At 39.0% G+C, this 25,854-nt stretch overlaps 1 protein-coding gene across 1 annotated transcript in view; it reads right to left on the bottom strand.

Moving 5' to 3' along the window:
- bmp7b (bone morphogenetic protein 7b) overlaps window positions 1-14,213 on the bottom strand; it is a 43,189-nt gene extending 28,976 nt beyond the window's left edge. The window contains exon 1 of the mRNA XM_038281826.1: window positions 13,476-14,213. Coding sequence (XP_038137754.1) covers window positions 13,476-13,875 — 400 coding nt within the window. The 5' untranslated portion in view covers window positions 13,876-14,213. The remainder of the gene's footprint in view (window positions 1-13,475) is intronic.
- Between the last annotated feature and the right edge of the window lie 11,641 nt (window positions 14,214-25,854).

The following is a 25,854-nucleotide window of genomic DNA, read 5'->3' as shown; positions in this document are numbered from 1 at the left end:
ACAGCTGCCTGGTCAACATATTTCACCACTCAAACTGCTGATCTCCAAAGCCATCACAATAAAACTATATTGTTACTGATAATAAATTAAACAAAGGTATATACTAAGGGAAATCAGAGTGAGGGGGTTACATGGAAATGTATGCTACATTTTTCACATTTTTGTTGCTACTAAGATCCACACTAAGATACACCGAAGGTTTGGTATGTAATATAAAAGAATGCGAAAAAGTTCTGTCAATGCACCTTTTAAGGCATTAAATAATTCCTTCCCTTGGCATTTCTCCATCTACTGTTCCCACTTAATTCCTTCTTTCCCCCCTGCCCTACTACTGCCCCAGTATCAAGCAAAGAGCATTATATTTGTTATTGCAGCAATGGAGCTATTGGTCCCAGGATCTCTGGCTGTGCTCTGGCCTACATCTGCCCTCTGAGCTTCACTGCTTGGTACCCAGTGTTAGAGGAGTGCAGGGGAGTCTCAGATTCTACTGCTTTCTGATAAGGCCTGGCCAAAGTAACCTAGATGGTAAAATAAAAGTGGCTTTGTCCATGCAAAGAATATTCCTTCTTATATTCAGTGCTATACCTGTTTTCATTATCTCCCACAAGTCATTGAAAAGCCAGATTAAACTGATTTCTGTGAGGAGTTGGAGCCACTCTTAAAGAAAATCAAGAGTTAGAAAAACAGAGTGAGTTTAATAAATGTTTAAAAAAAAAAACTCAGATGAGCCCAACATTCCTGGCAGTCAACACGGTCATTCCATCATTGGAGCTCAGTAAGAACGCCCGCTCCTTTGTACATCTGGGCTTTTTGACCACTGGCCACATTATCAAGTCCCACCCGCAGTGTGTTTCATCATCTCTCCCAGCAAGTGCCTTGACTTGGCCAAGCAGACAGGGATTTTGCACTGCCAGATGTCATTCTAGGTTGACTAGTTTCAACAGGTGAGTCTGCAAAAATGGAAAAATAAAAAATGTGATATTCTTGGATAGCCAGATGTGTATTTTGTAAAGAAGCCTGAAACTCATGCAAGCAGAGAGATTCTTTTCATTTTGTGCAGGGCCTTTATAAAGTATTCATGGTTCTTCAAGTTTTAATCATGAAAAGATCATAACTTGAAGATGTGTTATTGAACTCGTATGTGCTAGACTAACTTAAAATAGTGCATCATTGTGAAATGGAAGTGTTTTTAGTTCTCTGAATAGTTTGATGGGGTGTTTATTTGCATTAGTCCCCACACTTAAATACAAATCTAATAAAACTGAAAGTGCCTTCAGAAGCCCCATAATTAGTAAGCACAGTAAATAATTAGTAAATAAAGTAAAGGGTTTGATCTTGGCTTAAATAAAACTATGCTTTAAAGGAATATGAGGTTTGTTGGAGAACGAAGAGCATCATTAAGACCAAACAGTTCAGGGATAAAGGTTTGGAGAAGCTTAAAGGAATAGCACACCCAAAACATGATTAGCCTTCATTTTCTACTCACCCCCATGCTGAACAACACTCTGGAGTACTTTTTTGATATCTCAAATGCATCTGGAGATCTGGGAGGCTTCTTGCTGTCTGCTGACATTCAAATAATGGAGGTCTATGGCGCCCGAGGCAGAAAGGTCCATAAAAGTCCACAAAAAACGTGTCAATATTCCTCCATACTGCTCGTCCAATGTATTCCAAGTGTCCTGAGTGGGTAGCGTCCATAATTTACTTGAAACAAAGTCATTTAGAATGTTTTTAGAGCATAAACAGTAGTGTATAGGATTTCCTGAAAGCGCGCACATGCGCGTTCACGACGCTACGGAAGCCGGCAGACCAAACCAGATGAAAGTGCGCGTTCAGCGTCTGCTCTGCCAATAATGCAAGCGTAGAAGAAGAAATGTGCTGTTTACCTGTGCAAAGAAAGAAACAACGAAAGAAAAATGTCTGAGGACTTCAGTGTTGAGGAAGAGCATGAGTTCTTTGCCGAGCTGAATGCGCACTTTCATCTGATTTGGTCTGCCGGCTTCCGTAGCGTCGTGAACGCGCATGTGCGCGCTTTCAGGAAATCCTATATACTACTGTTTATGCTCTAAAAACATTCTAAATGACTTTGTTTCGAGTAAATTCTGGATGCTACCCACTCAGGACACTTGGAATACATTGGACGAGCAGTATGGAGGAATATTGACATGTTTTTTGTGGACTTTTATGGACCTTTCTGTCTCGGGCGCCATAGACCTCCATTATTTGAATGTCAGCAGACAGCAAGAAGCCTCCCAGATCTCCAGATGCATTTGAGATATCAAAAAAGTACTCCAGAGTGTTGTTCAGCATGGGGGTGAGTAGAAAATGAAGGCTAATCATGTTTTGGGTGTACTATTCCTTTAAACAAATCTAAGTTCTAAAACAATTTTGAAGTAGTTTGTTCAGTAAGATCATTGTGCAAGCCGTCATTAAAAAATGAAAATTATTTGATCTATTTGCACAGCTAACAAGACATTGCCATTCTGGCATTCCATCTAAGATGACCAAGCATTTTTTAAAGAGGCAGGCAAGAGGCTCTGAAGGAGCTGTAGAGATCTATAGCTTAGGTGGAAGAGTTTATCAACAATACAAATGAGTAGTAAGCTTCAAACCTGGTCTCATTGGAAAAGTGGCTAGAAGAACGCCACTGTAAATTTTACGGTTTATCCTCGGAAACCAGATTGTCTGCGTGTGTCACACTTAACGAAGGTATGCACCCGAAGCCAAAACACGCAGCGCCAAGGCCAGTCTTCGGAAACACTCATGGGTGAACTGTGTGTGGTCCAGAGTTTGATTAAGGGTTGTAGGCAGCGAACAAGCTCGTCAAACCGACACACGAACACCCACAATCCTAGCTAGTTCGCGATGGTTCCTCTTGCATTGTGGAATGGAATAACACAGTGCAGATCACGTTTCAAAATGGGCATAAATCAAAAATATGTGCGTCATACCTGCAATAAGCTGCTACGACACGCTGCTGCAGGAGTATACACAGCCCTTAATTCATCAGAAGTCCTGTTCCAAGTTTGCAAGTTGTAGGCAGTGTATACATCCAACAGGCTGTTTGAATGACCTGGGACGAGCATGTAACCCGATAATAGTGGTGGAAAATAAAAAATTCTTATCACCCTCAATGCACTGCCCCCACAGTAAAACTTTGTGGTGGCAGCATCATGGGCGTAGGTTTGCATAGGGACCATAGGGACATGTCCCTACCAAAATTTTTAACCGACCTATTTACCCCTACCAATAATTTCATTTGCATAGCATGTTTATAATTAACAGTTCAGCGTGGTGGATCACTGTGTGTGATCACAGCCTATTCTTTTTCTCTTGCAGCTCCGCAGCTGCTGCTGCCGCTCCATCTGAGTGCTGCCTGGTCTTTCCTGTCCTTTAAAGTCAGTAACTGTCCTGTTTAGCTGCACTCTCATTGGTTGTTCTGCCTCAAGTTCTGCCTTATCTCTTCCTGATTGGCTGTTTTCTAATCCGTATGCGTGTGTGCGTGCTTGGAGCACGAAATAAGAATTTTATTCACGCTAGTTTCTTCAATTAATATTAGGCTAGGAAACTAGTCCTAATGAAAAAAAAAACTTAATTCCATCTACACTAAAACAGGCGAAAGCTGCTCATTGCTGATTCTTAGCCACAGCTGACTGAAAAAGAAAATGTGAGGGTTTCCCTTTTAACAATACTTCATTGCAATTACTGTTTTCCTTTTATGACGAACCTTTGAGGCAGTTCAGCTATAAAGAGCAGGTGTTATTTCTTTATATAACCACACACTTCGTATAACCACACGAGATGGCCCCTAAACATCTGCTATTTTTTCTTTAGAAAGCATAATTACGGTTCCACATAATGTTGCCATTTCTTTGACCATTTCTACTCTTAAAAATAGGTTAAAGCCAATAACAAACAGAGGTACACTATTTACATTGATTTTATTTTACATAGATTTCTACACAGTCTATAAGTTAATTAGTACAAACATTAGTGTTTGGTAAAAATGTTTGAGTCCGGCTGTTTATTTTGGATATTATTACATTACAGACAAGCTGGTGTTATATTTTCTTTTAATAATTGTTAAGTGATGTTATATTGGAATAAATTTAGTCTCATTCTTAGTGTTTCTTAGTGGGACTTTACCTTTGCACAATTGTATATCTTTAAAAGAAAATACAGGTTCAATCCACATATAAAGGGCATTTTTAGACTATATTTGGTTAAATTGGCACATATTTACCTACTGTCTTAGTCAATGTTAAGTTTGAATGCAAACCTTTTCAAAGTGGAACAAAGTCCTAATTCCACATTCATGCTTCAAACATTGATAAACAGCATCTAGTGTGTGTAGTGCTTATAAAATTAGTATAAATGTAGCAAAAAACACTGCTTTTCTCTTTAAACCAAATGCACCCTGATGCTCACTTCAAGCATAAAAAAGCATGCACATTTTAGCATAGGTAAAATGACATTAATGAAACTTAGGACCAATATAGTGTCCCTACTAAAGTAGAAATCAAACCTACGCCCTTGGGCAGCATCATGCTGTGGGGGGGAATAAAATGACAGATATAGCTTACTTAATACACTGCAATTCTGCGGGAGAAAAAAAAAAAAAATAAAAAAAAAAAAAAAAATATATATATATATATATATATATATATAAAGGTTTTTTTCCTAGTCTATTCATGTATTAGAATGTCTCAGTGAAAATCTTAAAATGAATGTAATTAAAAAATGGTTAAAAAAGTCTTTGAAAGTGTGGTTCACAGATCCAATAAATCCAATCTGAATTAGCTACATCTATTTTACAATAAAAAAGTGCCAAACCTTTAGCCTCTGGATATTTAAAATGCTGTAAAAAACCTGATAGAGACATAATCCTAAAACATGCTGCTGCATGTCCACATAAGACCATGTATTAAATCAAACTGGTATGAGTAATGATGGGAAGAACAGACTCTGTACCAGTTGCAGCATTTCCCTACTTCTGCATACTCCCTTGCAGCAGCAATAAAAAGACATGCATTCATTAACACTAATTAACCGACATCACATTTGGCCACAAATAAAAATTAACATGCATTTCTCTACACTTCTAGACAAGCATGCACATACATATGTTACAACTTCCCTGGGAGCACACATACAACAGGGTACATAAATCTCTAACAGGATGAAAGGAAAACAAACATTGCCAAGGACAACTACTATGTGGAGTTAAAAAACGTGGCCTAAAGTGCAGTGTTTCCAGTTATCCACACGTGACAAAATACATCAAATATATTTTGAGAAACGGTTTCTAATGTGGAGACGGAAAGTCAATGATCAACACATTTATCAGCTTTTAAACAAGCTGAGAGAAATTGATAAAATGATTGTAGGAAAAAAAAATGTGTTCATTTAGAAAGAGGTTCTGAGAAACAAAGCAACCAAAGTTCAGAAAAAGAGTGTGTGTATGTATATGGGGGGGTCTTTTGTATGTGAGAAGAGAGGTGGGGAGTGGAAAAACATACAAAAGAACTCGAGAAAGTGTTGAAATGTTTTATGTCTGGAAGCACAGGAGGTGTAAACCTCTAGAGGTGAAGGCTGGAGCAGGAGGTTGGAGACTAAACACCACAGAGGACTGTAGGGACCATATGATAACTAACTAATTAAAACTTAGAGGCCAGCAATGACAATCAATACTGCTTGTTCAACAGGGTGGGCAGGGGGAATTTGGTGTCAGATTGTTCAGTGTGTGAAAACAACCTGGAAAATGGGCCAGGTTTGGTGGTGGAGGGTGAGTTGAGGGGACTTGTTGGACTCTGAAAAGATAAAGTTTCTCTGCACAGCTGCTTTGGCCTGCAGACAGAGAGAAACATCTGTATTAACCTCAGCACCACAGGCAGCACACTGTGCAGAGGAATGTAAGGAGCAACAGAGAGAAGGTTGGGGGAGGATGAAGGGGAGATATGAGTGCGTTGTTGAAAAATCTATTTAAGCTCTTCAGTTAAAAAAAAAAGATGATATCCTGATTAATTGTGTAACAAGAGCTCTAGGGCACTGCCATGACCATAGCATGACCCAGTTGTTTCTGAGATCGTAGTAATGCCGCAAGCTGGTGACGGAAAGTCAAAACGTCTACATCTCTAATCAAATTTACCAGTAAAACATTTCTTCCCTTCTCTGCTCCTCATTATGTTGCCATTAAGCCAAAGAACAAAGCAAAAAGAACTGGAAGACAACTGCTTGGCAGCTGGGATGGAAGCAAACAGAGGAGAGTGAACAGGGGGAGGGCAAGGTGGCCCTCAGGTCACAAAGGTAAAACAGAAAGTTAGAGTGTCAGCACATAGATCCTGAGCAGAACCTCCCCCTGTTTGGTCACCTGTGTCGTTCAACAGTATAAACTAGCAAGGCTCACTTCCATGAAAGTGAACTCTTCAACATGGTGAGTTTAAGACATAGCGCATATAGGTGTAACAAAATAAATTTCAGAGAAACTGTGTTTACTGTTTTTCTACCTGGGAGATGAATCCCATCTGGTGCTGATTAACAGCCCCAGAATACTTCACAATTAAAATGCTCCCTAGTAGCACAGCTTTTCCATTGGCTTGATATATGGTAACATTCTTGGATCCTAACACATTTTAGTCTAAGCTTGACTGGGATAAATTAAAATAGGGAGGTACAGTACCTCAAATAGTGCATTGAATATTTCATTTGAAATTTAATTTCCATTTTTGATCTTGCTGAGGCCTATTTCACCAAACAGTAAGGGATTAAATGTGACTTTCAGGATATCCTGACCTAATTAAGCCTCAACTGGGTTTCACGAAAATGGTAACACATAAGTTACCACAGGGATCTATTGTAGTTAGAAGCTACCAGGCTAACTTATTCCTGGTGCCTTATCTACTGATCAGAGATCATTTTGTCAGTGATTCCATTATATCTGAATGTTGTGGTATTTGTTTATTAGTTGACATTGAAAACTATATATATATATATATATATATATATATATATATATATATATATATATATATATATATATATATATATATATATATATATATATATATATCAAGTACTTTTATTGTTTTAAATTATTATGGTTGTCATGGTTTTGGTTATGTTGTGCTTTACTTTGCTCCATGTTTCCTAGTTTTATTGGTTTAATTCTTATTTTCTTGTAGTTTCTAGATTTATATTAGTTCTCAGGTTTTTCTGTTTTCCTCAGTTGCCCTCTTGTGTGTGTTCCTTTCCCCTTGGCTGTCTCGTTGTCTCCTCACACCTGCTCCTTGTCAGCTCGTTAGCCCTGCCATTGTCTCAGTTAGCTACATATACTCTCCCTCTGCTGTCACTCCTTGTTGGTTCCTTGTCATTGCTGTCCTCTCATGCTATTGTCTGCCTACCTCATCTCTCCCCGGCTCCTCGTGTTTGGTTTCACCAGAAGTCTTCATAGTTCTGGTTTGTTTTACATTATTAGTTTATTTTTTATTTTTTATTCCTGCCTTTGTTAAACTATTTCCTTTTATTAAATCCACAAGAAATCACCTCAGCCTCTCTGCCTCTGCATTTGGATCCTAAACCACAACCTAGACACGACAATGGTACCCTGTGGACATCTTTAGTGTTTCATGTGTGTTTGAAAATGTATTTTAATTTGTAACTGATTAATGCATCTTATGAAGGGAATAGAGAAATTTTCATATTTGAAGATGTTTGAAGATTTACCTGCAGGAGCATTACCAGTTATCTGGGGATAGTTTCTTCAACACCACCTGAAAATGAGCCATGCCTTTACTGTTACATAGATAATCTGTGTTGGGCTCAGATTTTCTGCTAGTGGAATGTTTTTGTATTCAGTAGGAAATGTTGAAAATCCTTACAAAGTCCCTATTTGCTGCACCATTAGAAATGTGTATCTGTATCATGTCTTCATACTGAACCGCATTAAGGATAGACTCTACATGAACTGGGCTACACAATACAAATAAAACTTTGGAAAAGGTGGACTTCTTTTTGTCATTACAATTGTCATTGTCATTACATTTCCTAATATTATTGGTGCGCTAAACTGAACATACAGTACATTATGAGAAAACCAACCTCTGAAGCACATAAAGGGATGTTATGTTAACAGAGAATCCCGGCATGCAGGTGAGATGTTTACATCTGTCAAATAAATACATTCATGTAAATTGCATTATCTTGAAGCATCTTATTGTATCCAATCTTCCCTGGATCACTTCCAAAATTAAGGTCTCCTTTTCTTTAAAGAGACAGATTTTTATGATAGCATGAATTCTAAAAAAAAATCGTACCCACTGATTGTTTTTAGTGCTAAATTACTTTCACGAAATAATTGGTGTTTGATACGCACTGAAAGAAAAGACCTCATTCAGAACACAGAGACTGAATGCTAAGACAGTAATTGATGTAAATCTATAAAGTTTGAGATCTTCACCGCAGTTAACAGAAGAGGTTAGTGAATGTATATTTGATTTTTTGTCAATCTGCTATTGTTTGCTGAATCAATTAATCTATTATCGTATCTATTATCTCTTAAACTACAGACCTGCATTTAGCTTGATTACTTACTCCTGGCTTGACATATAGCCACACCTGTGGAGCCTGGCTTGGCCTTGTGGAACTAATGAAGCTAAGGCTCGAACCAAATACTTAAAATTGTAGGTCTTATCTTCTATTTCTCCACCTTTTGAAGGGTCATCAGTAAGCACACCAATCAGGATAGAAGGGGAGCTCTGGACTGTTTAGTAGAATCCAAAGAGCCTTCAGCCTTACAGAAATTATTACAGGACACACACATGACTGATGTCAAATTGGAACTAAAGCCTTCCAGAAAAATACCTACAAAACTACATTTATTGAAATGTAGCGAAGGGTTAAAGCTCTCCATTATAGTACAATAGCAGGTGTCGCACAAAGTATATTTGAAAAAATAAGTTATATTTTTTAACTCCTTTAGGTCAGCTGTGCCTGGGTGTCCTGTCAAGCAAAGGATTTGTGGGGAACCATACAGCTCCTAGTGGCACCTAGGGATGTCTGGGGGTCCCTATGCTAAATGAATTTGAACAAGGCAGCATACTGCTTCCTGGTCCTACCTCCTTCCTCAACGCTAGCATTATTCAGGTAACACATTTTAAGGAGTCCAGTGGATCCACTTCCTCTGTGGCCTAAGTGTCTTTACTGATTTGAGGTATTTAGATTCAGCCCAAAATGCACTCCTCACAATAGTAGGTCAAGCCTGCCTTTATGTCTTTTTCTTGAATTTATTAATTCAGCTTTTGTGAAATAGACCTTCAATCATATTAGGGATTAAAAACCGAACACAGCAACCAGTTCATCAAAGTTTTACAGAAGGAAAAGGAGAAGTTGGATGATGGATGACATGTAATGTTTTGAACATCTCATAGCAAAGTCAGAGGAATCTTTTTATCTTTTTTTGTGTTTTGGGCCCCAATGACTATGCAAAAAAATTATGGGTGTTGGATATGTAAATAAAAGCACCTGCAAAACAGTTTTTTAAACCGAAAAGTGACTGCTGTAGCAGGGTTTTTGCTGTCATTATGGCCAAATGAGACATTGGTACTGTGGTATATGATCCAGAGAGTCTGTGATGGTGATCAAATCGATAAATTTCTATACAACTATGCTGCATTTTTATTTTTGAGTCCATAAACTGAATTGAAGTCAGTCATCTAAATCAATTTCTGAAAAGTCAAACAGAGAAAAAAGAGTGAATCCCAAAAGCATACATAAAATGTAGCTGCTCTAGGTCTGGAAATTGATTTATTTGACTAGCACCGCTTTAGCCATCTTTAAACTGTTTGCGCTTTGCTGTAAAAATGTAAAATATTAAGGTGAAACAGTAGTTTTATTTAACATAAAAAATAAATAAAAATTTTTAGCTTTGGGTAAGTGGGAGCTCTGGAACTTAAGACTGGATGTGACAGATTGACAATTATAAATGTGTTAAAACACATAACTGCATTTTTTTCTTCAACTAGATAAAACATTTTGATGGTTTTTGTCATCTTTTGTCAAACTATGAAATACAACTGGGACATCTCAGTTGTGCTGAAATTCTGCAGCAAAGTTGTTTCATCCAACTTTCAGAACTATAATAATCCGTGTAAGGTTGCATGAGAAGAGGGAAAAACAAGGAAGCTGTGAGTAACATACCTCGTCATAACATCTTACTGTAAAGGATCTGATCCCCACTCCATCCCTCACACGCATGCACCCCCCCACCCCCCAAGCACACCCACCCATGCACAGGTGACGAGTTTCTGCTCTTTTAGTCATCCAGTATGCAAACAGCAAACCTCTAATAACAGCACTTTGCTCTGATTAAGAAGGTATTTTAAAGGTTAGGCTGTTTGTTTTTGAGCCAAGAGGATGAGAAGGATCAGCAGGTATGCTTTCATCGAGCTGAATGTTACAGGTCAAAGTTGTGGCCAAAAACCAGGAAAGCCATGGTTTGTTAAGATGGAAATTCTTTAATAGACAGTGGCTGAGGGCTAATGCTGCCAGAGACCAGTGTAAATAATCACAACAGGTAGAATGAAAGCATCTTGCTGTGTGGCCAACTTTAGTGACATGTATATTGTGTTAACTTACTCCATTATCCTGTCTGGCACACACCCAATGCCTGGGTGACCTGTGTTTGCATGCAGCAGTGTGAATTCTGAATGCATGCTGTAAGTCATTTACACAGCTGGGCTTTTAAACTCTAGTGACTCAGTAAAGAGGACGTCCCTGGCCTGGGGTCTGTCCCAAAAAACCCACACACACCCTTAGCTGGCTCCTCTGGACTCAAAACAGAGCTCCAACAGGCAAAAACAAAGAGGATTGAAAAGGTTTAGCCAGAGAAAAGAGGTTTTAATTTGGTTGGTGCATTTTCAATTCCCCCTTCAACTTTCACATAGACTATAATAAAGACAGAGGTCAATGAATGAAAACGGGCCTTTGTAACCAGCATTCAAACTCTGAATTAGGCACACTGGCTTTCCGGACGTAAGGTTTAGATCTTAGACAAGTTAAATGAGAAAACAAAAGCTATAAATTACAAATATGGGAACAAAGGAATTTAGAGGAAATTGTTTAATTTCCATCACTTTCTACTATCTTAACTTTTTTCTTCACTCAAGTTAAAGGTGATGTGTTAATGAATTGAGGATCTCACACAAATGCTTAAAGATAAAAATACAAAACTCAGCAATAAAAACCTTTGATATTTATGAAAGAATTCTATCAAAATACATTCATGCTTCTAAATCAGACATATGAAGCTGTGCATTAAAGCCTTGATCTGACCAAAGGTTATTTGAAATGATATTAAGAAAACAGAGACTTCGCTTTGAACCTATTTAGCAGATTTTAAATAAAACTTTTTTCACCTTGCTAATGAAAGCCATTTTTCAGAAACCCAAGAACTGTGATTATCTCTTCTTTTTTGCTCAAAAGCTTACTGCAGCCTTGGCTCTTGACTTTGTGAGTTTCTGTGGTCAAATCCATCTGTGAGCAGACTGTTGAAAATAGTCACAATACATCAGCTGCCACAATAATTACACATTGCAGTGCAGGGAACCAGTGTCACCTCCCTCTTTCTTGCCAGGACAGTTAAATATTGGTCATTCCAGGTTTAAATGTGAGCAACAATGGGGAAACGTAGTGTTTTTATACACATGTATGGATGGATCAAGAGATCAATAGACACACAGAGAGATAGTCTAAAACTCCATTTTTTGGATTTACTAGCTACAAAATTAAGGCTCTATCCACAAGAAGGGTTTTGGATGTATTAAACAAACTTCTGGGTCAGATAGAGGGTCGCATCCACACAAGGAAGAGGCTAAATTGACATTATTGGAAACTTTCTCCCAGTGTGTAAAAGTTACCCCACCTCAGCAGCCTCATGTGGACAGAACAAACCGCTTAACAGGCAGCAGCTGGCATGTTTGCACAACGTAGGACTAACTTCCCCCCTTAACACGCATTCATTGACACAAGCAACAACAATAGCAGACTCAATTTATCGTATCTGTCTAGGATGCAGTGTTTGTCGTTGATCCAAACAATGCCTCTTTTCTCATTTCTTGGTTTATTTTTATAATTCTGCTGTTCTCCCTTCCTTGTTTTTACTTCTGTACTTCTGCGGCTGGATTACAGCACTGGTGTGACAGAAGTATAACAACACCTATCACAGCTCCTCCAGCTTGAAGCGGTTGCATCTTTACTCTCAAACTTTCCCGTGTGGATCAGTCTTTGTATCTGACTGCACATAGACTTACAAGCATCCCTGTTCCAATGCTCTTTATCAGCATGTCAATCAGCCTTCCAATTAGCCCTAATTAGACCTCAACTTAACTGCTAATATTCAGTTCATTTGATTCAGGTGTGTTGCATATTGATAATATCCAAAGGTTGTACAATAGTAACTAGAGACTAGAGTTAAGAGATTCCCACACTAAATGCATCCTCCTGATGGCAGCATCAGGTTGTGGGGGACCCTTTTGTTTAGCAAATAAACAGTAGAGAGAGATGATAGGTAAAGTAAATGGATAGAGCAAAGAATGGGACAATCCTTGAGGAAAATCTGTTAAAGTCTGCAAAACACTTTGTTGTTGCCCTGCAGGACATGAATCTTAATCATACAGTTAGAGTAAAATGCAGAATTGGCAACCGTTCAAATCAAAACTGTAGCTGCATAGGAAAGCATTGATAGGAAGATACTGAAATACAAATGCATCCCACATTTTGATTTTTTTCTATATACAAAATGTTTCCAAAACACAATTGGGTGAAACTTAGAGTTCCCCATCCTTTTTAATCCCATTGACATTTAAGCTTCTAATATTACACCACTGTATAGCCTATAAAATAAAATATCACTGGATGCAAGTAGGTCACAACTCTCTCACATGCAAACAAATAAAAACAACAGAAATCAACACTGACATGCATTACTTTTAGATCTCTTTTTTTCTGCTAAGATTTATCCAGATTATGGAGAAAGAAGGACCTGATGGTGGACTTTGAACCCATTCTTCCATTCACTCATTCTTCAGATAAGGCTGAGCTGCTCCCTCATCCGCAACTAAAGCACCTGAAAATTATAGTTTCTCTCAGCTGTTTAACAAAGAGGTGCAGTGGAATCTGACTCTCCTGCTATTAGCTGGGAAAATGCGCTTTGGTTTTTTAAACACAGTCATTGTGCGCGCGCGGACAGGTGTTCCAGCTGAAGACTTCATAAACTATTTTCACACTTCATATGGCACGAACAATTACCCTAGTCTTGTTTTCACACATTTGAATCTAAAAGATCATAAAAGTGTTTTGGATGCTTGTTTTTTTTTTTTTTTTTTTTTTTTTTTTTTTTTGTGTGTGCGTGTATAGTCTGTTTGTTTTTTCACATGAGAGAAGGAAAACTGGAGAAAACGTGAGAAACGGAGGCAGCCTACCTAAATTCACAAAGCTCATGACCATGTCAGCGTCATTCAAGAAGTTGTTGTCTTGCAGGCTGGCAATCGGCGGGCCCTGAGTGGTGAAGATGGGTTTGTAAGGGTAAGAGTATCTAGTCTCTTCCCCATCCGTGGACATGGCGTTGTACAGGTCCAGCATGAACATCGGGGCAGCGTTATGTTTCCCGTAGAGGTGAGGACGCGGCCGGTGCGGCAGCCCCAAGATCGACAGGATCTCCCGCTGCATCTCCTTGCGCTCCTGACTCTTCAGCCGGCGGTGGATAAAACTAGAGTGAAACTCGTTATCCAAAGTAAAGTTCGCAAAAGTTGCATCTGCCAGGACGCAGTAGCTCCAGAGCAAAAGCAGAACGGGTGCACCGCTCTCCAAAATATGTGCCATTGCGCTCTCCGTGCGTAAATGCGCCAATATTGCTTCACCGGGATCGAGAAATAGATGTAGAAATCTCAACAGCAAGGCAGCTTTTTTTTTTTTTATCAATATCCAAAAGTCACTCCAAGGTCCTCATGTTGAGGGTTAAACACTTGTAACTGGTGCATCAACTCAACGCAAAGTCCTTAAATTAATCGTTATTTGTTGGATAGACTGAATCCGCCTGCGCTTCCCTCCTCATTCAAAAGCGTGCGATCAAAAATTGCCAACTTCGATACAGCTTGCAATTGCGGAGAGGAGGCAGCAAGAGCATGCATTTCAGTGAACAAGCTGTAAGGAGGCGCTGAGCGCTGGGAGGAGTGGAAGAGGGAGGGAAAGAGGGACAGATAGGGCGCATTTTCTCTGGATCTAGAGCGAGTTTGACTTTGTTGTCAGTTTGAGAACGGCTCCAGGCGACACGTGCGAAATACAAAACGCAGACCATACATGGGATATATGTTCTTACACTTCAGTGTAAGTTTTATACATTCCCACAATTAGCCTGCTTTGTAAGATGTGATGTCAAATGTAAAACTTTTAGTTCTTTAGCCATCTTTAGTCGGACTTTGTGAAAAAGAAAACAACCCATTGTAGGATAGAGTAATTTTGAGTTTAGAGACAAATACCTCAATACTGTGGGAGCAGTTGCAACATGTAGTTGCAGCCCTGCTTAATCTGCAGGTGCACTGTCTGAATACAAGGGGTCTTGTGGGACTGAGCCCAGGCTTCAAAGTCTGTTGTCCTTTGATGTCAAAAAGGCACAGCCAGGGCAAGCCTGAAGGTATAAGCAAACTTTGCGGCAGCTTAAGGCTCTCTCACATGGTAAACTCCCCCTTCCCCACAAAAAACACAGGCACACACACACACACACACACACACACACACAGGTAAGAGCAACAGCAAAGTTAAGGTACTATATTAAACCTGTCTTAGGGAAAATGCTGCTTTATCATATATACACTGCTTGACTAAATAAAGGAAACAATCAGATACCACATCCTTGATCTGAATGAATAAACTACTCATACTGAATACTTTTTTCTGTACAAGGTTGAATGTCCCGATAACAAAATCACAAAGGAATCATATATGGAAAAATCAAATGTATTAACCAATGGACATCTGAACTTGGAGTCACACACAAAATTACAGTGTAAAAACACAATACCGGCTGATCCAACTTTGATGTAATCTCCTTAAAACAGGTCAAAATGAGGCTCGGTAGTTTGTCATCTCCAACAGCCTTTATGACCTCCCTACAATAACTGGGCATGCCCCTGATGAGGTCAGGGAGGGTCTCCTGAGTTATCTCCTCCCATACCTGGACTAAAGCATCTGCCAACTGCTGGACACTGTGTGGTGGAAAGTAACCTTGGTGGATGAATCAAGACATGATGTCCCAGATGTGCTCGTTTGGATTCAGGTCTGTGGAACAGGCGAGCCAATCCATAGCTTCAATGCCTTCCTCTTCTAGGAACTGCTGACACACTCCAGCATTGTCTCCAGTTCTAGCATTGTCCAGCATTAGCAGCAGGAACCCAGGGCCAACCGCACCACCATATGGTCTCACAGGTGCCCTGAGGATCTCATCTCGGTGCTCAACGGCAGTCATACTACCTCAGAGCCCCTGATCTCTATTTATTTATTGGATATCTGATTAGCCATTCATAGTACACGTTGCTATGAAGTCACCAGCCGCCATTTTGATACTCCCAAGTTAGACCGGTCAGAATGTAAACTATACATGCGCTACAGCAACAACAAGGTTTTCCTCATTTTCAGGGGGGCTTAAGGCTTTTAAAATAAATGCAAGTAAATTCACCTTTACATCACTTTTACACACACTTGCTGCTTCATAGCATCAGTAGATTACTGTAATTTATTGTAAAAAATAGGCACATCACGTTGCATATTCAGTATGAAGTCTATAAATCATGTAATATAACATTCCATCGAAACACAATGTGTTAATAGAGCTCGCTAATACTTTATTTAGATATTAGGAATATTATACACACACCCTCACACACTATCTGATTTTACATCAAGACGGATTTAAAAGTATTGTTAATGCTATAGTATTTTTCTATTTTCAAATTGTGCATGCACATATATATATATATATATATATATATATATATATATATATATATATATATATATATATATATATATATATATATATATATATACATACACTGCCTGGCCAAAAAAAAAAGTCGCCACCTGGATTCAACTAAGCAAATAGGTGCAAGCCTCCTATTGGATAATTACTGCATGGGCGATTATCTTTCAGCTGGCAACAACTTATTTAACCCCAACTGGTGCAATGACTTGCTTCTCATTCCCTAACAAACATGTCGAAAAACGCATCCCGTGGTCGTGGAAAAGATGTTAGTCTGTTTGAGAAGGGTCAAACCATTGGCATGCATCAAGCAGAGAAAACATCTAAAGAGATTGCAGAAACTACTTAAATTGGGTTAAGAACTGTCCAACGCATTATTAAAAACTAGAAGGATAGTGGGGACCCATCATCTTCAAGGAAGAAATGTGGCCTGAAAATCCTGAGTGATCGTGATCGGCGATCACTTAAACGTGTGGTGAAATCAAATCGAAGAAAAAAAGCAGTAGAACTCAGGGCTATGTTTAATACTGAAAGTAAGAGCATTTCCACACGCATAATGCGAAGGGAACTCAAGGGATTCGGGCTGAACAGCTGTGTAGCCGTAAGAAAACCACTAATCAGTGAGGCTAACCGGAAAAAAAGGCTTCAATTTGCTAGGGACCATAAAGATTGGACTGTGGAGCAATGGAAGAAGGTCATGTGGTCTGAGTCCAGATTTACCCTGTTCCAGAGCGATGGGCGAATCAGGGTAAGAAGAGAGGCAGGTGAAGTGATGCACCCACCATGCCTAGTGCCAACTGTACAAGCCTGTGGGGGCGTTGTTATGATCTGGGGTTGCTGCAGTTGGTCAGGTCTAGGTTCAGCAACAGTATGTGCTCAAAGAATGACGTCAGCTGACTACTTGAATATACTGAATGACCAGGTTATTCCATCAATGGACTTCTTCTTCCCTGATGGCACAGGCATGTTCCAAGATGACAATGCCAGGATTCATCAGGCTCAAATTGTGAAAGACATCATTTTCACACATGGATTGGCCACCACAGAGTCCAGACCTCAACCCCATTGGGATGTGCTAGAGAGGGCTTTGCGCAGCGGTCAGACTCTACCATCATCAATGTAAGATCTTGGTGAAAAATGAATGCAACACTGGATGGAAATAAATCTTTTGACATTGCAGAAGCTTATCGAAACAATGCCACAGTGAATGCATGCCGTAATCAAAGCTAAAGGCGGTCCAACAAAGTATTAGAGTGAATGACCTTTTTTTTTTTTGGTGGTGACTTTCTATTTGGCCAGGCATATATATATATATATATATATATATATATATATATATATATATATATATATATATATATATATATATATATATATATATATATGTGTGTGTGTGTGTTTGTGGTTGCAGCCAAATGCCAAACACCTTGGCATGTTAATGGCGTGACGCCATGAGAGTACGGAGTACCAAGATGGCGGCAAGTGACTTCAGGTTTTTGTCCAGTCTGATATTCAGTGAATAGAGATCAGTGCCTCTGGCGACCACATGGAGGGCTGTGCAGCACCATTACTGACCCTTTGCCAAACCTGAAAGGATGTTATGTTGCAGGCAGCAGTTTGCTCCCCGCCTTGTCTGAAGACTCTGTCACCTGTGCTCAGTGTGAACCTGCTCTCCTGCTCTGGCAGTGCTCCTCCTGTTCCTCCTCTCACAAAGGTGGAGGTAACAGTCCTGCTGATGGGTTGTTTCCCTCCTACAGCCTCCTCCACATCTCCTGATGTACTGGCCTGTCTCCTGGCAGCGCCTCTGGACACTACACTGACAGACACAGCAAACCTAGACAGAGCTTGCGTTGATGTGCCATCCTGGATGAGCTGCACTAACTGAACCACGTGGTCAGGTTGTGGAGTCCCTCTCATGCTACGACGATTGTCAAAGCAAAGCAACATATATTTAAAATGTATTTGGTTGTATTGTCAGTAGTAGCTACCAAAGCAACACTTGGTAAATCTCATTGCTTTTCTAAAATGCAAACCAGTGCAGGACCCTAGGATCAGACTTCAAAGGCACACTGAATATAAACGGCTCTTATTCTTTTGGCTAGATTAACATGTGCATTTGTAAATCTGGGAACAGCTGTGAGCTCCAGAGCAAGTGGAAGGAATTCAAATACCCACAGGTGGACTACTTTGGGCAGCTGTGACTGCTCTGAGAAAATAGTTGTCAGTGAGGCGGTTTCCTGGCTCCTGGATGGCAGGTGATGCTTATGACATTAAAGTTAGACTTTAATAACACAGAGAAAGACATCGGCCGACATCTTAAGCTCCAACTGAAGGCACAGAGAGGAAGGAAAGGAGACAGAAACTTGAAACATGAAGTTTCTTGCAAGGTAATTTATCATATTTTATTGCTATTTTTATGATGGACTATTACAAAGTAGTGGGTAAAAGTAAAGTAAAAGATAATCACTTAATTTAATTTTATCTTTACAAATAGAAATAAGAAAGGGTTGCTTGTTCGTCCACCATTTTGTGCAGCTGCTGCTGAAGGTTTTTCAAAGTATGCCTTCAGCTTTGTGCATCCAGAGACGTATTTATTTTCCCCTTGTCCAACTACAGTGTCAACAATTAGCTGCAAAACATGATCATTTTCTGAATATGACATTGACTATAGGCAGCTCTTAAGCCACGAACATGCTTTGATCTAAAACATTTCCCTTTTCTGCTGAAAGGAGGACAATTCCAAGTCTTTTAGGGGTTGCCATACATTTACCCCTTCCATCTTACAAACAGCACAGAAAATCTTTCCAGTTCCCATTGAAGTAAAGCATTCATTTGCTACTTTGCTATATTTTTCTATGTGTTTCTTGCACAGGTAATAGATTTCCCCCTCTGAGATATGAATTGCTGCAGTAATTACTTGGTTACCATAGGCTGTTAGTTTGCTTACCACATTATTACTCTCCAGCATGGAAGTTTGGCTTAATTGGATGGTATTATGCTGGACATTTTGCACTTGTGGTACATCCTCTGCTTTAAACTCACCTGTCTGCTGTGTTCCATGGTCTTCATGAAGCTGCTTGTTCATTGATGTTCTCTAAAAAATTCCAGAGGCCACCACAGAACAGTTGTTTTTGTACTGAAATTAAACAAAAGCCTTCCTGTGTACAAAGGAGGGCTTCCTGTACTAGTAAAGTAATTTCTTAAAACATGTGCTTGCATTAGTCTTTACTGAAAATACCCGAGTATAGAAAGGCACACCATACTTTTGATATTAGTAAAAATAAATATTTTAATGCATTGTAACTCTGAACCTATTGCTGAGGTTTTGAATAAAAAACACCCCAGAAATGTGCTGACACATGCGTTTCTAGAATATAATAAAGATTTTTTTAGAGGGTATAAATTGTAATGCAATATAGCTCACATTCCTACCCATTTAATGTTTTTTTTTTTTTTTTTTTTGTCTCTTAAAGTCTTTTCCTTTTCAAATGACTCAGTTCAAAGCATTTCATATGCTGCCGCTGCTTCTTCTCCACACCAGATCCTCTATTTAATTTTAACAGGCCTCTCAATAGCAACTTATAAACATTTCTATCCGGTGTTCAGGAATATCCAGCTAATGGCTGCAGGTGTTTACAATACAGCAGCTTCTTACTGGGAACTTAAAAGGTCTTATATATGAGTTCACATCTTCAGATCTTCATCGTATCACATTCCTTTCCATTTTCTTCTAGTGTGTGATCCTTGTATTTTACTTTTAGTGCTGGTGAGGTCAGATCTCCTCCAATAGCTCCCCAGTCTGTGCCCAGAGAGGGGCAGACAATCCTGGACAGCTCAAACGGAACAGACCCCCTTTTGTTTAGGCCTTCGTTAGCCTGGTGACAGTCCCTGTAAACAGTGGGCACAATCTGAGGCCAAACAGGGTAAGCTGCACTGAGGGGCCTTTGACAAGGAGAATTAAAGCAGAAAGGCAGAACAAACTTTGTTTGAAAGTTCTGTCACCGGAACACGTGGGATAAAGCTATTGGAAGAATGGCCATGAGTTTTCTTAAGTAAGCCACATTGAATTGAAGCAAGATTATCAGGCATACACAGCGATGTCAGAGCCAGCATCATAATGTGATTAAAGGAATTGGTAGAGAAAAAAAAAAAAGAAAACAGCAACAATGAGGAATCTGATCTCCAGTCTCCCTCACTCAGTTGTCTTGTTGATTATCTCCCATAGCTGGTACAGCATGCACAAGTTAGTCATAAACCTCCTACTTGCTTCAGCAATCTACTCCTCAGAAACATCTGTTTTGTTTATTTTTGTGCAAGTATCCTAGATATTAAGTATTTATTAATAACTCTCCGTATCATAATCTAGCCTGCCTCCTGCCTGTGTTTGGGCTCTCAACAAAACCATGAAATTACAAGAACATGTTTGTTCACTTGAAATACTAATGGAGACGTATCTGCCACTTTATCTGCTGAGACATTGCTACCCAGAACAAAGAATTGGTCATAAAGTCATGGCAGACAGGGTACGTAATATAGTTATAAATATTAGAGATATGTGACGTTATCTTGATGGGCATGTCAATAAAAGTCCTATCAGACATCATGGAGCAGATATCTTTTTTGACAGACAAGTTAGATCTGCTGTGTTGTAGAAAAATCGTTCTAGATTTAAATGCCACTTGCTGTCTGTCTCCCCCCTCTGTCCAACAGCATGCATGCTAGTCTACTTGGCCTCTGAAATTGGCTTGTTCTGGGTGCACCCAAATTCTTTTGGAATAATTTGACGCAACTCCAAACACTGATCCAAAAGTAATAAAAATGTACTAAAACAAGCTTATTTGTCCTTAATTTGAGCAAGTAAATAAGATCATCTGCCAGTGTATGAGTATTTGTGTCCTTAAAATTAACCAGTTAAATACTATGCACTTGAAAATAAGATAGTGGGGTTGTTTTTTTTTCTCATTTTAATTTTTTTTTTCCATTGGCAAATTATCTAACCTACTCAAATAAAGTGAAAATAAACCTACCTCAAAAATTTTGACGAACCTATATTCAATTTATTTCATGAAAGCTAGGCAATAGGCACTTTAAGGTATTTTTGTCAAGAAAACCTAAGCCATTGTGCTGCATCAAAATGAGAAACACAATCTAAATATCTCAAATAAATGCTTTAAGTGAGTATTACTTAGATCACAAGATTATTTACCAGTCATCACTTGCATTTATGTCTTTAGTCTTGTCTTTTTATCCAACCCAAAATCGGTGTTTAGCCCAGAGCCTTTCAACCTGCCTTTAACATTTCTTTCTTTCATCTAAGGCAGGGTAACCAACACACAGGTTGGAGCATGGTACAAAGATCCAAAGAAGACCACACAGAAGAGCAATAAAACATCCCCAAATATTTAACACTCGTCTAACGTTGTACTCTGTTGATCACGTTGTTCACTCTTCTGGTTTCTTTTTATCTTTTTTCAAAGCCTAAGTGCATTGCAAGAGCTGGAACTCTTCCTGTTGCCTTGGTTAACTCTTATTAGGAGCTCAAAGGATGTGGTCATAGGTCATATTAATATTTATTTCATGTGTTGCCTCAGAGAGCAGCAGGCAGTAGTCCTTTGAAGATCTGTGAATGCAGAGCAGCGGAGGTTTGAGGAAGTGGTTCTGAAGAATAAATCTTTCTTTTAAAAAAAAAAGGTTGCAATGTGGTTTCAAGTGCAAGGACATGATATTGTTGAGGGACATTTATTTTTTTCCCTCTCCACATCCCATTCGCCTGTCCAGTCCTCCCCGTTTTTGGCCTAACCCCAATGTGTGCAGTGCACAAGCTGATGGCCTGTTAAAACAGCATAACCAGGTGGAGCTAAGCTATTGCAAATGTTCCCCTTCTGGTGTCTCGCACTTCCAGGGGCCTCATGAACATATGAGATGCAGCTGTGAGTCAAGCTGACAGAGGAAGAAAGAAAGAGTGGGTGGGTATAAGAAATGGCTTTGAAAAAGTTCAGTTTATGAAGTAAAATTAGGATGCAAGTTTATTCTTTATGGCTTGATACATAAAATATTAGAAGTGAAAATCTGGCACAGTTTTGATAAAAAAAGTTTTGATAGAAAAGTTAACAAATAAGTTGTTGTTTTACATCTTAAGAAACAATAAATTGCATGAATACCTACATTTAAACTCCAAATGTTGTATCTGATAACCAGGGGTGGATTTAGTAAATTTGGGGCCCTAGGTAAATGGCATGGGGCCCTTTTAATTGAGAAGACGACAAATATATCAGACGTTTTAATAGAATAGACATACATTATTTGTTCTACGTTTTGTCCCTCTCTTTTTGTCCCTTTTCTTGTTATTTTCCTCTCTATGTTTCGTACTCAGCTAACTTTTGATGTTGCCTCAAAAGGAATGAAATATTTTTTTCCAATCACTAAGCTCACTTAGCTGATTGCTCCTTAATGTATTTCCTAAAAAGCGATGGCAAAAGTAAATAACAGAGTCCTTGTTTTCACTGTAGACAAGCCATAATCTGCTTATCTGTTCTCCATTTTTTATTTGTATGAAATAAAAGCTGCATGAATCAGTTATGTTGTCTATATGCACCCAGGCAAGATGGAGGAGAGCAGGATGCGGGGTAATGAATCCACTTGCTCTGAAGAGCAAAGTTCGGTGCTTTTATATGTTGTTGCCAAACTCTCCACTTGCAGAAAAAAAATTGCTAGATTTGGCGCTAAGCGCTTTTTAAAAAAAAAAGTACTAGAGGGATCTGACAAGTTGTAAATATGGACAAGGGCAACTGCCCTGTATTGCCCAATGGTAAAGCCCACCCCCCCCCCCCCCCCCCTGCTGGTAAAATTCGGTTTGTTGAATGGTTTTAATTAATGTTACTAATGTTACTTCTTGAAACTGAATTCCAACCTTGTTAAATCATGAGGTTGCATGATAAACTACTTTTTCAGCCAATGTCAATTTCGATTACTATATCCAACCAAATTATTATCAAACCTGTAGACCTTGGAAAATCACTTTGCAAAAATTATGTCCATTAGTAAAATATACTTTAGGCAACCATATCTCTAAAAAAAAACACATGATGCTTCAATTTAAGGAAAGTCAAGAGTAGATAAGACACAAAGTCAATAAAATATAATAGTCTGAAAAAAGGCCATACAAAGCCATTTCTAAGACTCTGAAACAATATGGCATATCCCCTTTTCAGAGGTGAAGAAAACACTGGATTGAACATGCAGTTTAAGATTCTCAGTCATCCAGGTCATAGTCCAAGTTTGAAGATGTTTCGCTTCCCTTCCAGGAAGCTTTTTCAATTCAAATGTGAATTGAATTTATTTTGAATTTGAATAATTTTAAATTAACAAGCTTCCTGGATGGGAAGCGACTCATCTTCAAACTGAGAAAAAAAAATCCAGTGGATTGTTTCACTTTTTTGGAATCACATGGTTGAATCTGTTCCATGTCTGTGATAATTTGCCAAAAATAATGGGTCACAAAATAACCAAGAATAACATCTACAGTAAAACACTGTGGGACTTTCTTAACAGTTAAGGTCAGACTACCGGTACTTGTTTTAAAAAACTAAATACCCAACTGGCCAGAAATCATTATACAAACAATGCATCACATTCAGTCACACTTGTTTTATTCAGCAGAACAGGTCACTACAGTAGCAAATGAGACCTTTAAATGGCTAAAAAGCACAATATTACAGTATTATAGTGGCCTAATTAAACTCTGGACTTAGACCTAATTAAACTCTGGACTTAGACCTAATAAAATGCTGATTAAATTGACCATTCAGATTCAGACTCCAGTGTTGCAGAGTTTTAAAGAAATCCTTTTTAAAATAATACAAAGAAGAGTGGGCCACGTTTCTTCCACAGAAAAGTAAGAGCATAAATAAAAGTAATGATTTATGGCATAATTGGGTCTTGGCAGCTATGTGGTTTAATGAATAATTGCTTGTTCTTGTTGATAACTTTTATATCAATAAATAATGAAATCATCATTTAAAGTTGCACTTTATTTGCATATAAATTTCCTTTACTTAAAACATGTAAATATAACTAAATACTAAAAGCAGATGAAATGTGTAATCTGGCAAACACCTTTTCAAAGTGCTGTATCTTAATTTATTTATCTTTAAACTGTGACTGGAGCTGGCAACTGCTAGCAACTTTTAGTTTTCACATGAGGTCTTTTTTATTTGTTTGGATTTTCCATAACAAATGGGTTTCATCACATTTCAAAATGAGCTGTCAAGATATTTTGGTGAGAAATACCATATTACATTATTTGAAATGCTACACCTTGCAAGACTCTTTGTCATCACTCACTACCTACTTTTGCCTGAATGAGATATGTCCTGTCAGCTCTGTGTTTTTCTGCAACTGGATATGGCACTTGGGAACACCAGAGTAGCTTGGATCTGATATATAGCCCTCAGCAGTCAAGCCAGACCCATCAGATATAAATGCTGGTGCTGACAGTCAGAGATATCATTTTAGTTAAGGTTTCCCCGTAATGCCTGGTTTACTTCTACTGATTCCGTTGCAGGATGTTATCATTCAGGCAACCTGTCACGTGTGTCATCTGGTTCATCAGTAAGTTGGTCTGCTAACCCGGCCATGTAGGTTTTAGCATCCATTACTGAGGTGTCTGGACCTGATAAAGGTTTGTCCAGTTTAATGCAGCTCTAGGCAGTGGTCCCATTAAGATTCTTTGCTGTTTAGTGAGAGGCCATGCCCCCTTGACTCTTGTTCTCATCACTCCATAAAGCCACGTTGATCCGTCAGTCAGAATCGACAGCGGGTGATCTGTTCGCTCCTATTTTGGAGTAGTGGTACTTAAAGAGTGAGTGATATCGCCAAAGTGACCAAAGCTGATGAGACCCAGACAAATGGAAGACCCAGGGGTATACTGTGTGTGGGGGTGTGTTGGGGGCAATGAAGCAGGAGGATGTGCTGAACTATTTGGATTGTGAAAGGAGGGCAGCTCTGTTTTCTATTTGTGAGGATTAGGTTGACAGATCTGTATTTAGTTTCCATAGGCCTCTAGCTGCAGCTAATCCCCCTCACCTGCAAAGAGAGCCCCCCCACCCCTCCTTCCACCTAGCTCTTTTCTTTTCTTTGACCTTGCAGCCCCCTACTTCCCCCTGAGTTCCCTCCTCTCGCTCAGTACAAACACTCATCCCGAGACATACATATGACTCGTTGCACTCTGTCTCCTCAGGTTAGGGCCTCACACTCGACACAAATCTCTCACTAGCCAAAGGAACAGCAGGGGGCTTGGTGCTTTCTGGAAAAGATGAAAAAAAGACTTTGGCAACATGCAGTCTTTCACATAATAAGACTGTTTTCAGCTAGAGTGAAGAGCTGCTCATCATCACTAAAAGATAGTAATTAAAAAGAAATTAAGAGTCATTGCTACGGAAGCAGATTGTCAAAGCCACTTAGAGGAAAGGGGGGCCTTCAAAGTAGCTTTAGAAAATAATTAGGGTCAGGTCAAGTGTGAGATGTAGAGATAAACCAATACATTTTGGCCGATACTAGCATTTTGTTCTTGTTATCGGTATGGTGTTATATATGCATGCATTGCTCACTTCATTAGTGCAATGGTTCCCAAACGGTGGGGTGCTCCCCCTAGGGGTAGCACGGTGTACTTAAAGGGGCAGTAATAGGGATTCGTTTAAAAGCTTTGTTTTTATTTAGTCATTCATTGATGAAATTGTTCAATTCTGTTACACATTAGAATAAACGGCTAGACTAAAATGTAATTCCATTTTCAGGGTGAGAGTTGAAGTAGACTGTATGTTATA

This window comes from Cyprinodon tularosa, unplaced genomic scaffold (genome assembly GCF_016077235.1).
Source record: "Cyprinodon tularosa strain WSP-4 unplaced genomic scaffold, ASM1607723v1 ctg176, whole genome shotgun sequence".
Taxonomy (NCBI): Eukaryota; Metazoa; Chordata; class Actinopteri; order Cyprinodontiformes; family Cyprinodontidae; genus Cyprinodon; species Cyprinodon tularosa.
This window is presented reverse-complemented; position numbering and strand designations above follow the sequence as displayed.